Below are 20,130 nucleotides of genomic sequence, written 5' to 3'. Positions count from 1 at the left end.
TCTATTTAGAAATAAGTCAATTCTGTTGCTTATTGATTATATCTATTGGAGTCTAAGAAGATCTATCCTATATTTTATATGTCTCTTCTTGAGTCATATAAGACAATGAATATTTCGTAAGAAGACAAATATCATTTCTTCCTATAGAAGAAGATAATAATCAAGAATTCAAAGTAGAAGAAGTTTTAGATTCAAGGCGGCACCAAAATGAGTTGAAATATCTTGTTCATTTATATGAATATAATGTTAATAAATGCATATAAAGGCCAGCAAAGAATCTTACAAATACAACAAAGCAGGTTGAGACTTTTCATCAATAACATCCATCTAAAGTAAGATAAAGATTAGTAAATCTTTGCTATAAAAGAAACAAGATTCAAAGAAGATAACATTCTACCTTCTATCCATCTTTGTAGCTTTTGTATATTTGTAATGCTAAAAAAATAGAAAACCAACAATCAATAGATTCAACCGAAGAACTTTCACTTGTTGTCTTATTAGATGAGATATTGTAATTGTCACAATCTTCAAGATAATGTAATCAAGATGAAGATCTTCTATAACAACATGTCCTTTCTTTGATAGATGGTAAGATAGAATGTGTTTGGTATCATGACCTTAGAAGAGATTTCAAATATTTGATGATTTTATTAGAGATAGGAACAACTCTTGTTATGTGTCTTAGAAAGTCAACATATTTTGGAAGTCCAATAGGACATTGTTATATAGCTCCTAATTAAAAGTATATATGGAGACAAGAATGAAGTCTTCTTCACTCTTATTAATGTCTTTCTAATCCTTAGTCTTGTTTTAAGACTTTCTAGTCTTTTTTTTTTTTAGCAGTAGCCATTCTAATTCAGTATTATATCATCTTTGAGTGACTTTCTAGTTCTTTTTAGTAATACAAGAGTGTATTGAGGATTTCTTTCTTGGAGATTCATGTTTTTGATAGTACTATTTATAATCTTGAAAGAAATATAAAAAATAAACATGGTCATCTACTAATTATAAAATTATTATTTAAAGCTTATATTAGAAAGATTAGAGAATAGCCTTAATTTTTATTATTTGTATTATGGATTGATAAAAAAATTCATAGTTCAATAATAAGATATATACCTCTTGATTTTATTATAAGTCAAAAATATATTATACCAATTGAAGAAAAAGTATCCATTTAGAGTATGTTACTATAGTAAGTTGAATTGATAAAAAAAGAAATTTTAGTTGTTAGAATTCAACAACTTGAACAAAGACCAAAAGATGTGCAAATAACATTAGAAAGGTTAAAAAAAAAAGGTTACTAAATAAGGTACAATTTAATAAGAAATATTTATTCAGATCTAAAAAAATTGAAAAATGTGATTGGATTTTTTTCTATGATAGTAGCTTGAATAATCAACAAAGTATTTTAAAGAAATTTTTCTAAATAATATTTTGGACCATATGTAGTAACAATTATTAATCATGATGCAATTTATTTATTACAAGGATTTAGATAGAATAAGGTGAAAAATACTAGTTGTTGAGAAGCAAGTAAAGATATTCAAACAAAGACATATAAAAATGAAATATAGAAGATCTTAAAAAAGTCAAAATCTTTTAAGACAAGAAGATGATTTTGACTTGAATAGCAAAAATGATGAAGAAAAAATGGACAAAGACATAGAGAAGAGAATATGAATCAAACAAAATTTGGATTATTTGATGCATACTAGAAGATGCATAATTTCAAAAGAGGTAGATGTTGTGTGATAACATGACTATATGGTGAAAAATAAAAATATAGATATTATTGTGGAATAAACCTAATAGAAGATATAATAAAAAAATAAGAATAAATGATAGAAAGGTAGTAAAAAATTTAGTCTTAATATTATTTTTTATAAAAAAAAACTTCTATTTATTTTGTGACAGCATAAATATCTCAAATAAAAATAAATAAGTTTATTTATTAATAAAAATATATTTAAAAGAGAATTGATAAAAGATTTAAGTAAAATCACTTTGAATTACTAAAAATAGATACCATGAGAGGACAAATTGTGAACCTAGGTCAAAATCAGATCCTAATACACAAATCCATGCACCTACAGTGATTCTAAAATATATTTATTAGTTGGAATAAAAAAATTGAGAGCAAACTTGAAAAGAGATTTTTAAAATTTGGTTTCATGTTATTTGGATTAATATTAAGGTTTTGAAGGATTTTCAGAGTTAAAGATGTATTTGATGGGTTTCAATTTTGAGAATAAAAATAAGTTTACAAATTTGAAGATATTGTGAGTTTTGTAGCATATGTATAAGTAAAAATTTAGGAATTTGTTATTACATTAGTTGCAAATGTGTGTAAAAATTTGAGATCAATTATAAGGTTCAATTGAAGAGTACAAGAAATTGATGGATTATGGATTCAATAAATAGGGTTTAAAAGACCAATGAAGATTTTTTAAATATTTATAAATCTGCTAGTTGGATTGAAATATTATTTTTTTCAATGGTAGCTAGCTTCACTTGCAATAATTTTACAAATTTTGAAACAAATTAAATGATAAAATTAAGAGATTATAGCTCAAGTATATCAACATCAAGGTTGGAGAAGGAAGTTGGCTGATACCTAAGCAAAGTTTTGGAATTATTGCCTATTTTGTATGTAATATTTTTGAATTTTTTTTGTAGTTGTTGCTAATTTAGTTATTGCAAAGTTTGAAATTTTTGAATCAAATTAATACTTCAATCATAAGTTATTAAATTTTCAATCTGTTGTAGAATTTGTTATAAATTTGTTTAAGATTTAGAATTTGATTAAAGTTTATTTAAGATTGGTTTAATATCTAGGATTTGATTAGGATTTGGTTAAAATTAAGATTTCAAATTTTATTAGAATTTGATTAGAATTTAGGATTTTTATAGGATTTTATTAGGATTGATCTAGGATTTAGGATTTGATTATGATTTGGTTAGTATTTAGGATTTTATTAGAAATTCATTAGAGTTTAATCTAGAAATTGATTGAAGTTTATTAGGATTTTAATTAGGGATTCAATTAGAATTTTTTTAGAATTTGACCTAAGATTTTATTAATATTCCTAGGATTTTAAATAGAATTTTGATTAGGATTTAATTAGAATTTGATCTAAGATTTTATTGAGATTCATTAGAATTTTAATTACCACTAAATTAATATTTAATTAGGATTTATTTAGGATTTATTTAGGATTTATTTAAGATTTATTTAGAATTTTTTTTTAATATTTCTTTAAAGTTGATATAATTTTTTTAAGATTTATTTGTATATTTTTTTAGGATTTTTTTGTTATTTTCTTTGAGATTAATTTATGACTTCTTTATATTTATTTTTTAATTTTTTTAAATTTTAATTTGGATTGATTAAAATTAAAATTTTAAAGTTTATTTAAGACTACTTAAAGTTTATTTAAGACTCTAATAGACTTGATAAGATTGTTGTTGCATTTCTACTTATCTTTTATAGTTAGATGCTTGATGCATTTTCAAGAAAGAATACATGTAATATGACAATGCTCAAAACTCAAGAAAGTATCAAATAATAATAATAATAATAATCTTGGACCTAAGCCGGATCCCTATTTGCATTCTAGAGGCCTATAATAGCTAGCTTGATACTCAAATATTGATATCCAAATCTATGAATATCCTATTGTTGATTCTTGTATCCCATTCTATGGATATGATTTTGAATATCATTGTATTTTATATGTTATAGCTCTAATATATCTAAATTGTAATAGGATTATATACATATAATATATGGATCTTAACATCTACACTAGCTTTAAAGATTTGTTTGAAGAAAATAATAGTAACTAACAGTAAGAATCATAACCAAAAAAATGTAAGATTATAAAAAAAATTATAATTTATTAAGCATAAAATTTAAGAAAAAATAAAAATAATAATATGTATAAATATTAAATTTTTAATAATTTTTAATTTACAAGAATAATATATATTTATATTCATATTCATATTTAAATTATTTAAAGAAATTTTTACTAACTTGACATAATTTTTAATAATTAAAAAATATACAAAACATATTTATTCTTTTTTCTGTTACACAAAAAATATCATAAGTAAAGATCAAATTTAGATTAGAAAATTAAATACTACAAATGAGTTAAGAACTTTTTAAAATTTCTAAAATTAAAAGAAAATTTTAACATAATTTTATATAAATATACTTTAATCCATATTAAGACTAAAATTGAAATTCTACTTGATGATTTAGTTGTTTTTAAATATAACATTTAAACTCAAGCAAGAAAAAAATCTTCATAAAATTACTTATTGGTTTTTTGAAATTTTTACATTATCCACTAATTCTACAGAGCTAGACCTTAAATTAAAAGCTTAATACTATGGATGATTTAAATTTTAGAAACCAAAATTTTAGAATATTATTTTTCTGTAATATAATATTAAATTAGAAAATTCCAAAAACTTTATTGAAGTTTTTTACTTTATTTTTTAGTATTTTTTTCAAAATAACATGTTTTGTTAGAATTACAAAATAATTATGGTTCATTTTTTAAAAAATATATTATGCATTTTATATTTTTAATCTACTTACCTCCTATTTAAAGTAGTTTGAACATTGAAGTGTCATTTTTTCTATTATTTATAAGTTAGTTTTATCCAAAATAGTGTCTTTCATAGCTTATATCTACTTATGTATATTACGACATAAATAAATTATTTAAATAATTATTATTCTATTCCGTGTGTTTCTGCTATATGACAATTACAGGAGTTATGACAATTACAGGACAATTATGTTGTATAACTTTTTAAAACAAATGTACAAATATCAGAAGAAAAAAAATAAAAATAAACTTTATTTTTTAAATATTTAAATTAGAAAAAATAAAAACTCAACCCTAATTATTGTAAGTCTTTTGAATTTTTGGATTACACAAACTACTATTTCTACTAACAAGAAATAAAAACTATAAAATAAATTTGAAAAAATAAAATAAAATTCAACTGGGCAACATCCCATATTTACTAATATTTGAAGTTATAATTCTAAAAAATGACTAATTAATGTTGTTTTTAATGAGCTACTTTATGAATTTGCATGAGGAAAGACTTAAATACACAACACATCGACAATGTGTTGAAGAAAGAGCAAGAAGCTTTTTCTTTTCCCCCTGCCGAAGAAAAAGCTTCTGATGAAATAGACAATATTACAAAAGAGGTTTTGAAGATTCAACTCTTTGATACAAAGCGATCCCGGAAGGTTAAGTTGGCTCAAGTCATGTGGACCAATAAGAGGCAGATTTTCTAGACAAAAAGAAAGATGAAGCATTATAGACTTCCTTGCTCAAGGATGTTCTCGTGGACCACTTGCCCATTTTCATTCAACAATCCTGTACCAGAATGAACATTCATGGATTCCTTGAGGGTGACACAATAGAGTACTGGACTTCATGACAAATCTGACTATGGTGATCCTTCAGTACTAATAGGAAATGAGACTTGAGCAGAGAAAGCATGTTGTTCTAGTCACCATTCTGACTGACCGACAACCTGTGTGCTTGTGTAGTTCGTACATTGTCTTGCTTCAAGGTTACACCTCTCCTACACATAGTCTTCTATTTCATTCTACAGTGGCTTGCTCATAACCATTGGGTAAGTTTCTTACATGGGCAAGAGAGTTTCTCCTGTGCTTACAGGAAATTGTAACTAAACTGCACCTTCCACCATGCTGTCTGCAAAGGCAATTACAGAAGAAAAGAAACTAAAAGAAATCAAGGACCAAGTGGTGAGAGGTAACAAAGGATCTTGATCACCAAACAGGAAGAGAAGCAGCATGGAACTAAATTAGAATTTATGGAGAATTTGTCTTCTGCAAATTTTCCTGTCACTTCACTGATCAGGATGCATCGCCAAGGGATAATTGAATTGAATGAATGGAGATGGAACTCCTACGGCCAGATTTTAACCAGAATTTTGTAATTACTTTGTCCTAAGTGGGGAGCAGCGCATCCTCTTGTGTTTTACTTCTCAATCCATTTGGTGTATGTAATCTCCGCATACGAGGTGTATATGAATGTAAAGATGGAATCTTGAAGCAGCCATCATCAAAAATCCGCCTGCACTTTGATAAGCGGTTAACCTGCAATCTTGATTTTTCTATCTCAAAAGGAACTCCACAGATTCCGCTTGACCTTCGGTGCATCAGGTGCATCTGGCTGCCGGGGCATCATCTTTCAACCTCTGCAATATTACCAGTGTCGCTTGGTAAGGCATATGATTGATTTGATCTACGTACTAATTCACTTTGACTGTATATCTTTATTACCATTCAATAATTTGGCGGACTTTCAGCTGAACTGCCTTCCAGGGTTTTTCTCACCATTGTTTCGCTCAAGAAATTGATGAAATGAACTGATAAAAATAAATAAATAAATAAATAAATAAAAACCATGGTTTGAATCGCCAGTGTAGAGAAATATGCATTTATGTAATTAAGATACCTCGAGGTTTCTTGATTTTGCGGCTTGTTTCGTCGACTCTGGAGTCTGATGTAGCCCCAATGGCGGTGATTTTTCTGTGATCGTAGCCCTGGTGACGTTACGAGCCTTCAATCTAGTAAGTAGAATCCTAATGCTTTACGATTGTACCGCTATCAAGTCATTTCTTTTCTCTGATTGATTTATACTGCCAGTTCGATGGCTAACATTCACATGTATTCGACCAGCATCCAGCCGAATGTTTGTTCTTTGACAATTATTGGCAGATCCTGCTTGCCGCTTTTCTATGGTGAGTCGCCCATCTAGATCACTCATTGGCTTCCGTTCCTCAACGACATTGAGAGGTCCATGTAGTTTGTGCTGCCTTTCAGCAGAGTCTCGAAAGCCCCTTGACCCATCTCTCACGGAGCTCCCTCCTTCAGAGCTGCAGAAGCCTCCGCTGCCTCGATCTTTCTCAGATCGTGGAGGTGTTTTTTGAGTCTCTGATGAGTGAGTAGCTTTAGGGTGTAAAGGTTCCCTTACTGAACTGTGCATACCTTTTCTGATTATCTTTCTAGGAGAGATCCCTGTCTTCGTGGGTGGAAAATGTTGGTTCTCAGGCATTCCTGGGGTGCTCTGGACACGATCCATGGCTCCGTCAGTCGTCGACTGACTTATAGATTGACTTATCGACTGACTCATCGATTCAAACTCGTGTCTCTCTGTTACGTCGCCCCTTCTGTTATGTAACTGGGACATGTTAGGCTCTTTGCATTCTTTAGGCGGTTGGCAGTTGTTCCCAAGACCTTGACCATCTCGCTTACTAGAGAACATCCTGAAAACCTTGACAAGCTCAGAACCAAGAGCAGCGCATTTTTTGTCTGCCACTGCTGCTCCATCTAGTGAAGATTGTACTCCCGCAGTCACATGCTCTACCTTTTTATCCAATAATCTGGACATAAAGAAGAGATTGATTGAATATCAACAAATAGGTATTGTATTCTGGAGAGTATCGTGAGGAATAATCTCAATTTTTATGATACTAGAGTGGGCTTTGATTATTACCTTAAATTGTTGAATGTCGCGGAAGCAACATGCTCGATGCGGCTATCAAGATTATCAATTCTGAAACTGAGGTCTGGATTTGGGCCTGAAGTCACCATTTCATTGCGCTCTGCCGCAATAATCTCCACCCTCCTGCATATTTAACAGAAATATCTTACTGAGTATACTTATCGCCTGTGGATTGAGGTTTCAGCTTTCAATCTGAAAGAATTCCGTGAGCGGTCTGGAGGATATTGAGAACCTTCGAAGAGCTTCAACACTCTGGCTCAAGTCGTTAATCAATGGCAGATTTTCATCCTTTCCACCTTTGCTAGTTTTCTCAATGTATTCCAGCTTCAGCGACAAGTTGGAGTCATTCTGGCTCACAGATTTCTCCAACTCATTCACTCGACTCTCCAACGTCGCAATTGCCTGATTAAATTTGCAAAAAGAATTGTTACACTCAAATCATATCCACCTTCAAATTGTACGAAACTTAGCAGATAATGAAGGAATCAAGGCATATTGAACTCTTGCATGACAATTGGAGCGATCTCCACTATCAACTCTCCCCAACAATCCCTCCAATTCAATGCTGATGTCCTTCAAGTGGGAGCTGATCACCATGTCCTTCATTCCGTTCACCTTCGTCTCAGCAACACGGGCAATTTGTTGCATCAGACTTTCACCACCACAAGTGAACTGAAATTGCTCATCAATGCGCTCAACTTTTGACGACAGCTCATTCACGATCTTCGCTGCAGCTTCATACTTCGGAAGCCAAATTGCAGCTGTCTTCTCCAAGTCACCTGTGCTGCTCCGCACATCATCGTATGACCTAACCAGATCGACTTGCATGCTCTCCATCACCTCAACGCGTTTGCAAAAATCGGATTGCTCGCATGCTGATTCCTTGAACCGTTCCTCCAGCACTTGCACCGTTTGTTGCAACTGACTCAGGTCACCCTGCCAATTTCTCTTAAACTGCTCCAACTCTTGCCGTTTCACTAATAAACGCTGATGTTTGTCCTCCCGTGCATCTTGCAATTGTCGCACCGACTTGGCGAGGTTATCCAACGCCAATTGTGTCTGCATAGCATTCCTCACAATAATAAGGCTAAGATATTCCCATGCAAAAACCACAAGATATTAATTGCACAATGCTTCTTACGAGCCCTCTCACCTTCAAGATGTATTCCTCCATATCGGCCTGGATGCGATCCGGTTGCGGACAAGACAAGGCAGCCTGCTCTAAGACCGTGCACGCCCGTCGTTGCTCCTCTTCAAGTCCCCGGGTAACCTCCTTAGCCCGCACGATTTCGGCATTCATGTCATGCTTCCAATTGTTGACTGCAAGCGCCAACTCTCCACTAAACCGATCCTGTACTTCTTGGCTATGTTGCAAAGCAATTTCTCGCTCCATTAAAATCCTCTCCTTCTCCCGCTCCAATCCTTCCTGCAGCTGCATATTGACATGTCTCGCTTTCGTCATCTCACCATTGAAACTCCCGGACACGTCCGCCAGCACTTCCCCGGCCTTCATGGCCACAAACTTCGCTTCGTTTGCAGCTTGCGACGCCGCGTCGCGCTCCCGCTGCACCGCGCTGACAGCCTCCACAATGACGGAGCTCTCCTTCCTCAGCAACTCATTCAGCTCCGAATGTTTCGCCATCGCGGACGAGGCGACGAGCCGCATCTGCTCCTCCTCCCCGGCGAGCTCTTCCCGCGTTCGGCGAGCGTCGGAGACGACACTGCGAAGCATGTTTTGATGGAAGGCGAGGTGGTCCTGGAGCTGAAGATGGATGCGCTGCACGTTGCCTACCTCGGTGTCGAAGGATTTGCGCATCTCGTCCAGCATCTCCTTCGCCTTCGTCGCCGACACTGTGGCTTCCGCTGCGGCTCTCGTCGCAACCTCCCCCTGCTTCTCGGCCATAGACGCCGCTTTGGTGAAACACTCCGCACCTTCGTGGCATCCCAGTAACTGGCCACCCCTCACCCAAGACCGTGTTGAATGAATATCCTCTTGGTACATTCATTGGTACTTTCATTTAGAATAGTTAAAAATATTTAAATGAAATATCTCAAAGAAAAATTCGATTTTTTAAAAAAATACTCTCATAGATGTTTAATTTTTTAGCATTGTAGATGAAGATTTCAATTTTTGAAAATTGTGTTGTTAATTAGATTAATATAAAAAATACAATATATATTTATTTATTTATTTATTTATTTATTTATATTATATAATATAATATAAGTATAGTGATTTGTTTTATTTTATTTAATGTTATTTACATTAGAGTCTTCGATTTTAGTGCGTAAGTTTTCCATTTCTTGCTTGAGTGAGTTAGTCACAAAAATCAATTTGTTGTCAGCACTTTGTAAACATTCATCTAAATTCTTCTTCAACATATTTAAGATTTCAGTTTTATTGGTTGCAAAAATTGTCATGAATTGATGTTGAATAGTTTCATTGTCTCTTTTGAGTGTGCTTTTGATATGCTCTTCTTCATCGTCTACAATCTTCCCAACCTCAATTCGAATGTTTTCAAGTCCATTTGTGAGCATCTATCAATTCATTGGTAAAGTATAAACAAAAGACTTACTTAACAAAAAAATCTTTAAATAATTTTGAATTAATAGATGTAATCTTTGTTTCAATTTTAAATTTAAAAACACACACACACACAAAAACAAGCAGTAAAACTGCACATGCAAACAATTGAATCTTAAAATGATTCTACTAGTAATTTTTCAACTTAAAAAACTCACTTGTTTTGCAAACATTGAGAAATGTTTTGCAGCAAAGCATTCTTGGTTTTGTTTGAATTCCATCCATTGGCCTTCAAGTTCATCCATACGATGGCGACATTCAATATTAAGATGGGAAACATTAGAGCGAATTTCTTCCAAACCCCCAAGATAGAGTTGAGACAAGTTCTCAACCCTTTCCATGATCAACACACGTTCTTGGGTGCCTTGTGTATTTGCCACATTCCATGTTTTCTCCAAATGAGCCTTATCCTTGAGAAACTTTTTCACAAACTTTTGCATATTTTCAACTTCAATCTGAGAAAAAAAGAAAGAAAGAAATATATATATATATATATATATATATATTAATATAACATGTTTTGATAGACTTAAATTCTAATTCCATGTGCACTACATTGAAAAATACGTAATGTGAAATTCACATATAAAAGATCATACATAATAACAATTATTTTACCATAAAAAACCTTGCAATAAAAGTATAATGCATGAATATGCACATATATATATATATATATATATATATGACACACACACACATATCTGTCTGTGTTTATGTGTGCAAAGCAAGTGAATCCAATCAAGCATGATTAGGGATTAATTAAGAACTTCATGTAAAAGGAATATTAAAAATCCCCTAACCTTCATATCATTTTGTTTAAAGTTCAAAAATTCTTTTATCAACACAATATTTTCATTAGACAATACGTTTTGATCATTGTCCACCGTGATCTTTGATGTTTTAGTTGCACTGTCAAAATTTTCAGGATGGTTTTGAATATCTAGTTTGCTTTTTGATAAATCTCTTATTTCGTTCCATAAATTTTTAATTTCACTTTTTATTGCTAGAATGCCAATATCATTTTGAAGTTGATGCTTCTCAAATTTTTTTTCCAACATCGTTAATATCTTCACAAGTTTATTGTGAACATTGAATGTCATTCAAATAATCAAAATAAGGGCATTGCTGTATTAACATTTTATATTTGAAAAAGCACACAAATAATAAAAACCTTATTTATTTATTTATATAAATTAATTAGAAGACAATCATTAAGAAACAGTAAATGTAATGTAATCCAAAGTCCAGTGTAACATTGTGTTTATCATTTACCACTCACATGATTATCATTCATTTTGTCTCTTTTCAGTAATATGTCCATCACTTCTTCAAGCTTTATTTTGATATCATTCTGCAAAACATACCTTCACTCATGAATCACCTTTAACATTTCACTTTTGTCTTATAAGGAAATTCATTTTGTTGAGAAATAACCAAACATCTTTAAACTAAATGCATAAAAATTAAGTAAATCAATAGTATTGATCATCACAAGGTATGTAAAAGCTTGCCTTTTTATCATAGTTATTTGAATACTCTTGGATAACCTTGTGAATATCAACACACAAGTCTTTATGTTCACAATGTGATGGTTCTTTGCTGAATGATAGAACAGAATTTGGACTCATTGCATTTCTCATTCTTTTCTCAATTTCATTATTGTGAACTAGTACACTATCATTTCTAATTGGCATTATCTTTGAATTCCTCATATTTTGACATGCGAGAATTTCTAAGCGTATATTAGGTTTTGAACGAGCGCAATTTGGAGGTGGACATAGATCAATGTTGGCATCTTTCTCCTGAAATTTCAATGGTTCTTCAATGTTTGTAACATTGGCCCTATTGCGATTGCAAAAGTTTTTTGAATCATGTTTAGGGTTTGTCAACTTACAATCATAAAATGAATTTGAATTCATAAAGCTAGATTTGAACATATGATCACCATTGTCAATCTTTCTAGTGGTATTTGAGGAAGGATTTGATGGACATTGAGGAACAGGTGTTAAACACTTCAACTTTTGAACATAATAAGAAAGAGGAAGAGAAGATAAAGATGATGTTGATGATGACATAGACGATATACTTGTATTTGAATATGAAATATCATGCTTGAAAGGCCGCATTCTCTTATGAGCATTAAATTCAGTGCACGCGTTACTTTGGCCATTCTTTTCTGCTTCAGAAATCGATGTATAAAATGACAAGGGTTTTGATTTTTCATTTTCTGTCAACAATGAAATTTCATTGTTTCTTTTTCTAACCTCCAATTTCAAATCAACAACATCACTTTGTGAAGTTTTTCCTCTAGCATTTGACTCATGCCTGCAACCCACAACATTGTTGAGACCCAATTTGAAGTTCTTCTTAAATTGATTATTTTTTGATTTCCTTGTGTTTGCATCTCCAAATGCCAACACATCAGCACCGTTTTCATTTCCATTTTTGTGAAAACTTTCAACCAATCCTTCAACCATAACTTCTTGTATTCTTGAATCATCCGCTTTCTCTTTTAAAAGTTTCATTTGCAAACGAAACCTCTCACAATCTTCTTTTATGCCTTTCACCCCTTTTGATTTATACATACCAAGAGCATTCACATCATGTTTTATATTATTTTTTGAATCAAATTCTTTGATGTTGTTCTGATCAATATCCACCATCGATAATCCTCTTTGTTGCGAAGTGGGTGAAAAACCCAATTTCAATGATGTTTCTAATTTTGCATCCCTTTGCACACCTCCTTTAGCACTACCAACAAATGTATCTTCACCATCTTCACTATCAATTTTATTGTTTTTTGTATTTCCTTCTACAACTATTTTCTTGCCATTTTGTAGCATTGTATTTCTTGATTCACTTTGAGATGCTCTTGAAACTTCCATTTTTGATATGTGATCATCAAATTTAGTGGAAATAGATGAAACAAGATCAAATGACTTCAAATGCCGTAGACCCTAATAATATCTCTTTTGGTGAAAAGAAATAATAGTATGTATACACATGACAAAATATATCCTTCCTAAATTAGGTTATAATTCATTCTATCATTCATGTGTGTGTGTATATATACATATATAAGAATTGAGTCAACCTTAAAAAATTGAAATAACAGAGCAGAAGGTGCACTCACTTTCTTCATTAAAAAGTGAGCATGGAATTCTTTTCTGTTTTCTTTTGAAATTTCACTTGTGAAATCAAAAAAATTAGGTCAACATGTTAATCCAACATCAGAAGTTAACCTAAACATATATGACCTAATTGTTTTAGCAACTGCTCATTTTTCTAATGCCCTAATTACCCTAAGATTAGTAGTTTCATGTGAGTGTATGTTATCAATGTATTTACATACATGAAGTGAAAATTATCCCAATACATTCATAATCAAAACATGAGGGCAGTGTATCCCAGAACAACATTCAATCACATTGACTATTACATAATTCTTTATTGAACACATAAAAATATTACTTTAAGAAATACTGTCTCCATATTTTAAGATTGTATGAAAAAATATTGTCCTAATGTTTCAAAATCTTTTTACATTTAAAAAAAGAATTAGAAGAAAAAATTAAAAATAAAAATTAAGCATTAGAAAAATTATACTTACAAACTTTCTACAAATGGGTGGTCTTTTTTGTCCTCCCTACGAATTAAAACTGTTTATTTTTCTATTTTTTATTTTGAAAAAAAACATACCTTGAAAATTTGAAGATCGAATCACAAAAATGAAAACATGAGTAGATAAATGTGTAAAAAGACATATAAAAAATTAAAAGAAGTAATGATAGCCAAAATTAAAATACAGGTATTCTGATAAATTGTATGTAACTTTGTGATGTTATACAGTGTTCAGTTAGTTAGGATTTGAGATTGAAGTAGTAATATCAAATAAATAAAAATAAATTTTTGTAAAGGAGTTCTAATATACTTACTTTTTCATAATAGAATAAATGAGGTAACAGATTTTCTTAAAAATAAAATAAAATAAAATAAAAACATATCAGCTATGCTGAATTTTGTGACAAAGAGTTTTAGAGCCAATTCAAAATTTATTGAATGTAATTTGGAATGTTATATTTCCTTTCATATATATAGAAAAATGTAAAATTAAATAAACGATGAGTCTTATCTTTGTTTTTAAAGAATGGCATGCATAATTTTATCAACTGCATATCTTAGGGTTTTCCCTATTTATTAAAAAAACAAAATTACATTTAAAATTTTATAAAAGTTAAAAAAATACATTCAAGTGATTATAAAAAATAAAAAATAAAACATAAAAACTAGTTTGAATGCATACAATAGAATAACTTTAAAATCGAATTCATAAGGAAATATATAAATAATATTTAAATCATGATTATTGACGAAATCATGAAAAATCTTTCTACAAAGAAGAAATTGCTGAATGTTCACAAAAGTGTTTCAAAAAACAAGATACATGGGTTATTTGTGTAATTTGATAACAAATTCTTTACGTTTTTGTAAATATTTTTCCAACTCAGTAAGCTTTTACTTTGTCCAACGCACTTTCATTTAAAGTAAAATCTTACATATATTCGTGACGCTAAATACCGCGTTATGACGTCGAACGCCGCCGAATGCCGCTGAAGAAACCCTTTCGGAGGAGGCTTTCACGAGCATCGATGTGTGTGGAATTCAATGAGCGTCCTCTGCGGTCAGCAAATAATTTTATTTCCTTGCTGTTCCAATTCCTTGGGCTTCAGTTGGTTCACTGCTGCGGCGAGGAGATTAGCGTGTGTATGTTTATATTTTTATTTATTTATTTTTGTAAGATCTCTACCCTTCTGTAGAGATTATGCACATTTTGAAGTATTTGTGCGCTGTTTTTTTGCAAATGAATGTCGACTGTTAACGCTTATTTGCTGCCAGTTTTCGTCGCGGCAAAGTCGATTTCCAGGTTGCAATTTGAATTTCTGGCAGGCAATCAAGGCGCTGTAGTTAGTTGCGTAGAGATTCACATCCGATGAGGTTTTCTGTTCCTAGTCCAAGGAATTGAATTTTGCCAGGAAGACACGTAGAACACACCGTTTGAAGAACGCTTTGGAGTGTGCTTAGCTTTGATAGATCTCGTAAGGCATAGTTTTTCGAATTTTTTATATGGGCAGATCATGGAAGAAAGCACACCTCCAACATATATATTCACACACACACACACACGTAAATATAATTTGGAATGGTGAATAAAACTGACAGTAGGTTGCTGAAATAGAGCGAAGCGAATGTTTCACGTTTCCGCCCTTATGGTTACAAGGCTTGGTTTCAGCGTAGGTACTCATCAGAGTGCCATTATCATCTGCAGAAGCCAAAATACCAAACATTTTAATGGCGCTGGCTGCAGCCACAGAAGAGGTGGCTGAAACCCCTAGAATGAAAGTGTATAAACTATCTGAACTTAATACTGACCAAGTTGAAGGTCTTCGAGCTCGCCCTCGTATCGACTTCACTTCAATCTTTGAAACGGTGAGTAGCCAATTTAAGATATTGAGATCCCTTTTTGTTTGCATTGGGTGCAGCTGCTTCTCTTCACCATTTTAGATCAGCGTCTTGAACTCATTGAGTCTATGCTAGTCTCCTTATAGTCTCTCAATGGCATTAGTTTACTGATGGATACATAAGTTAGTGATCTTCAATTCTTGCTCAATGTCCTTAGGTTGGCCCTATTGTGGAGAACATTCGACGACGTGGAGACGTGGCTGTGAAAGAGTATGTTGCTACTTTCTCAAAGTTTAGAGATCCTTATTCATGCAGTGGTAAAGTAACAGTTGAAACCTGAGGAAATGAGGTGCTTAGGTTTGAGCAGAAGAGGATTTTTAAAAGCACATGAGCTTCGACAATGAGGTTATAATTTTGCTGCAGATATACAAGCCGGTTTGATCAAGTAGATCTTGAAAGTGTAGTCGTCAACGTTGCAGATCTACCTGATCCCGTGGTAAGCTACGATTCTAAGCATTTCTTTATCTATCTCAAGTTCATAGAATTTTCTAAGGAGCTTGCAAGCAAGTATTTGACACAATTTGGGAAGTCCTTCCATCTGAAGGTCCAGTATACATCTCTATTTCTCTGACTGGGAGGTGGGCTGCTGCGCAGCTTGACCCTGAGGTAAAAGCAGCATTCGACGTAGCTTATGAGAATATCAAGTGTTTCCATGCTGCCCAGCAGAGGAACCAACATCTTCAAGTGGAGACTATGCCGGTGTGTGCTGTCATATGCTATTCATACATCTTCTGCTGTTCATTTGGTTGGTAAATACTGAATGCGTACTAGTGTTACTATACTCTATAGATATCATCAAAGGGAATTGAGTTTGTTCCTTTTTAGTGAAATTGTCGTAGCTCATGCATTTCGTCTTTGGAATACTTAACTCAAGTTTTCCTTGTGTTCTGCTGAAAGGGCGTAAATTGCAGGAGAGTCCCTAGGGCTATCAACAATGTTGGTCTTTACGTTCCCGGAGGCACTGCAGTCCTTCCATCGACTACTCTCATGTTGGCTGTAGTAAGTTTTGTCAACCAAGTTCAGAAACTTCTAAAATGCTTAATGCTTACGTACTTTTGAAGACAACATTACTTTTCCTGAACATCAAGCTGAATTTGTTGTGGGTTCATATGAGATGAAGTTCTGGGATGAATACCTTACGAGTATTGCTATTAGTTACTCTTAGCCTTTTAAAATATATAGTTGTTTGTTTGTTTTGGAACCTGTAGTTCTACAAAACCTTGTCTTAAACTAGTTTCAGTGTCACCTCATAGAGTACGCCCATCTAACATTTCACCTGCTGACATTCAGCCTGCACAGATCGCTGGGTGTAAGACCGTGGTCGTTGCAACTCCTCCAAGGAAAGACGGCTCTATTTGTCCCGTAAGTTTGACATCCTTGCAGGCATGATAATCTGCGTTCTTTCGGTTTAGAGATGCTGTGCAGGGATCTTATCTTTCTCGGTGGGCACTTTCAGTTCGTAGGACAGAAAATAATCATTGATCTAACGAGGATAGCATCTGCTGGCAGGAAGTACTGTACTGTGCTAAGAAGTCAGGTGTGAAGTTCATTCTGAAAGCTGGTGGAGCTCAGGTTTGTGTCTTGTAGTTTGGGGGCATTGTGTTACACTTATTAAAATATTTGCGTCCGGTACCTCGATTATTGATATTGTATAAATCAATTGCCTAACATGCCGAATTTTGCTCTCATGAGTGATGGTATGTGCATGTATCATATCACTGGAAAAGTGGTATTGTGAGCGTGGTATCATATGATTCATGCACATATCATCACTCAAGAGAGCAAAGTTGACCACGTCATGAAACATCACTGGAAAAGTGGTATTATTAGTATGGTGCCTGATCTCCTTAGACGTTGGTATGCAGGCGATTTCAGCAATGGCTTGGGGTACTGAGACATGTCCAAAGGTGCGAAGTCTTCAGACCCAACTTTCTATTCTAAAAGAACGGTTAAATCGTATGGATCTATGGAAACTTAGTGAAAGTTGTATTTTTCAAGTTGTTAAATACCATTTTGATAAGACTGTTCTAAAACTCCCCACTAATAGCTCCTATACTACGTAGGACAGAAAAGAATAACTCTTTATTAGCTAGGGTCGTCAATTGTTGCCATCTCATTTTTATTAAAGTATTAAAGTGCATGAGCAGGTCGATAAAGTTCTTGGACCTGGAAATCAGTATGTTACGGCTGCGAAGATGTTGTTGCAGGTATGGTCTATGTGCTCATTAGCCCTGTTCTTTGTCAGATTATTGCTTCTGCTCTTTGAATATGAAATGTACCACTTTTGCTCATATTTTTAGTTTGGATTTCAGAGTGTATGGGCCTTCAGTTTCAACCAATCAATGTACGAGAGTGCTGACTTCTACTTGCCAATCAATCTGTGGTCAACAGAATAGTGAAGCAATGGTAGCTATCGATATGCCCGCTGGTCCGTCGGAGGTTCTTGTGATTGCCGATAAGCTTGCTTCTCCTGTCCACGTGGCTGCAGATTTGCTTTCTCAGGTAGCTACGTTTTTTTTGTCAGTTTTTGTTTCGCTTGCATGCTAAACAGCAGGAAATTAGTCCGAACTTCATTTTGATTTTCAATGGTTGCCCTGTCTGTCTTCAAACTTGATTTTATTGTTTGGTGTAATCAGCGATAGTTTCTATACGTTGAATCCATTACCAGATTGGTCATATTTTCGCTGTTCTGGTTATGTAATTTTGTTCTGTTTGGTATATTGCAGGCAGAACATGGGCCAGATAGTCAGGTGGTTCTTGTAGCAGCAAGTGATGAAGTAGACATCGCTGCCATACAGCACGAGGTGGAGAGACAATGTAGGGATTTACCTAGGGACATAATCGCTACCAAAGCTCTTTCTCACAGCCACATTGTTGTTGCGAAGGACATGGCAGAGGTAAAGCTCTTCCTCTTCCGTTACAGCAGCATCTCTGACCCTACTAATGAACATATTTGATGTAAAAACTGCTGTGTTGCCTTCGTGGGAAAAATGTGATTTCTTGCTCTTGAAGGTAAGCAGGATATCTTGCATCATATTCAAAGTTTTACCATTATTTGAGTAAGAAACTGGTCAGAGTACTGACAACTAAAATGGTCATGTGCACAGGCATGTGAATTTTCGAACATGTATGCTCCTGAGCACTTGATTGTTAACGTGGAGGACGCAGAGCAGTGGTTGAACTCTCTAGATAATGCAGGTGAAATAGTAAATTTTCATTACTGACAGCTATTCAAGTTTTGAGATTTACCATGGGTGTTAAAGAGAACCTGCTGCAGACATTTTTCTATCTGCTTGGTATCGGTGTGCTTATCATAATTGAAATACGGCAACCCCCTAATGAAGAGTAATAATCAGTGTTGGCATGGTAAATTCTCATACTATTTTCTTATGTGGCAGGATCCATATTTTTGGGAAGATGGACACCTGAGAGCGTGGGTGACTACGCCAGTGGAACTAACCATGTGTTGCCAACATATGGCTACGCTCGGATGTATGGGGGCGTGTCTCTGAACTCTTTTGTTAAATATATTACTGTGCAGTCCTTAACGGCAGACGGTCTGCAAAAGCTAGGGCCGTTTGTCGCTAAAATGGCTGAAGTTGAGGGTCTAGAGGCACATAAGAGGGCAGTGACATTTCGGCTGTGTGATATTAATGCCTCGAGTTAATATCGAATACATTAAAGAAGCGTTCAAATCCTGTAGCTGGAAATTTCACCAAACTAGATCCTTCCGTATTCTTCTTAACCGATGAAGGTGATCTCTCCTTGTTGATTTCCGTTGTTAATTGAAGGAAAACAATTTTCTTCAGTTAAGTGGTTGTACCATACATGCAATTCCTGGCAGAAATTTTCTTAATAGAGATTTTCTTAACAGATTGCTCAAAGGTGTTCACTTAACTTAGGCTAGGTTTAAAACGAGGTGCGTTGAGTAATCAATTTTTAATCTTGAGGGGCTTAAAACAATAGAGCTCCTTTCTATTGAGACCATTCCTCTTCATGTTTTTTTGTGCGTAACCATTTGTTGCTCTCACATGAAATATTTTAGCACCAAAAGTTAGGACTTTGAAAGAATCATGACAACATTAATTTTCTTTTGTACACAACTCCATGTCAAGTTGGAGGAAGTCAGAAAGTGTACTTGTGAAAAGGGTTAGTAATATTTTTTTTGGAAATATTTAAACTCTTTGTTATTCAAATTTAAATTTATATTTAATTTTTAAATTATTTGCTTTGAGATTATGTAATACAATGGATTGTCATACATTCAAGGTTGTGTGTCAATGAACAGGTGTCATGTATGATGAGTTGAAATTTTTAACTTCACTTCAATATCATAAATAAAAAAAAGTACATGACAAAATGTGATGTTCATGAACAACATATTACACTAAATTATCTACATATTTTACAAAAATTTCAAAAAGTAATTCTAATTTTAACAAAAAATTGTGA

The 20,130-nt window shown here is 33.3% G+C and overlaps 2 protein-coding genes across 11 annotated transcripts; one reads left to right on the top strand and one right to left on the bottom strand.

Annotated features, from left to right (window-relative positions):
* Positions 1-5,374: 5,374 nt before the first annotated feature.
* Positions 5,375-14,670, bottom strand: LOC112293276 (uncharacterized). Of its 8 annotated transcripts, none has more exons than XM_090257023.1 (12): positions 12,053-14,670; positions 11,670-11,960; positions 11,438-11,509; positions 10,959-11,225; positions 10,314-10,610; positions 9,837-10,109; positions 8,725-9,522; positions 8,166-8,630; positions 7,804-7,973; positions 7,563-7,694; positions 6,522-7,449; positions 5,375-6,261 (listed from the first exon to the last, which is right to left on the bottom strand). In XM_090257023.1, the coding sequence occupies exons 1-11, from the start codon at positions 12,056-12,058 to the stop codon at positions 6,657-6,659; spliced, it is 3,564 nt and encodes a 1,187-aa protein (XP_090113149.1). In that variant the 5' UTR covers positions 12,059-14,670; the 3' UTR covers positions 5,375-6,261; positions 6,522-6,656. The 8 variants fall into 8 exon arrangements, with proteins under 8 accessions (XP_090113149.1, XP_073395933.1, XP_024398284.2 ...); XM_073539832.2 differs by having other exon boundaries at positions 11,670-13,115; positions 13,292-14,670; XM_024542516.3 differs by having other exon boundaries at positions 8,187-8,630; positions 11,670-13,115; positions 13,292-14,670.
* Positions 14,671-14,777: 107 nt separating this feature from the next.
* Positions 14,778-19,562, top strand: LOC112293173 (histidinol dehydrogenase, chloroplastic). 3 transcript variants are annotated; one of them, XM_024542334.3, is made up of 14 exons: positions 14,778-14,952; positions 15,485-15,645; positions 15,836-15,888; positions 16,042-16,114; positions 16,273-16,377; positions 16,576-16,677; positions 16,969-17,040; positions 17,188-17,250; positions 17,544-17,585; positions 17,826-17,885; positions 18,070-18,180; positions 18,405-18,575; positions 18,786-18,876; positions 19,077-19,562. In XM_024542334.3, the coding sequence occupies exons 2-14, from the start codon at positions 15,508-15,510 to the stop codon at positions 19,343-19,345; spliced, it is 1,350 nt and encodes a 449-aa protein (XP_024398102.1). In that variant the 5' UTR covers positions 14,778-14,952; positions 15,485-15,507; the 3' UTR covers positions 19,346-19,562. The 3 variants fall into 3 exon arrangements, with proteins under 3 accessions (XP_024398102.1, XP_024398100.2, XP_024398103.1); XM_024542332.3 differs by having other exon boundaries at positions 14,796-14,952; positions 15,454-15,645; XM_024542335.3 differs by having other exon boundaries at positions 14,822-14,952; positions 15,449-15,645.
* The last annotated feature ends 568 nt before the right edge of the window (positions 19,563-20,130 follow it).

This window comes from Physcomitrium patens, chromosome 16 (assembly GCF_059467195.1).
Source record: "Physcomitrium patens ecotype Gransden chromosome 16, ASM5946719v1, whole genome shotgun sequence".
NCBI lineage: Eukaryota > Viridiplantae > Streptophyta > Bryopsida > Funariales > Funariaceae > Physcomitrium > Physcomitrium patens.
Note: the sequence above shows the minus strand (reverse complement) of the source record. Positions and strands in the feature narration are given on the sequence as shown.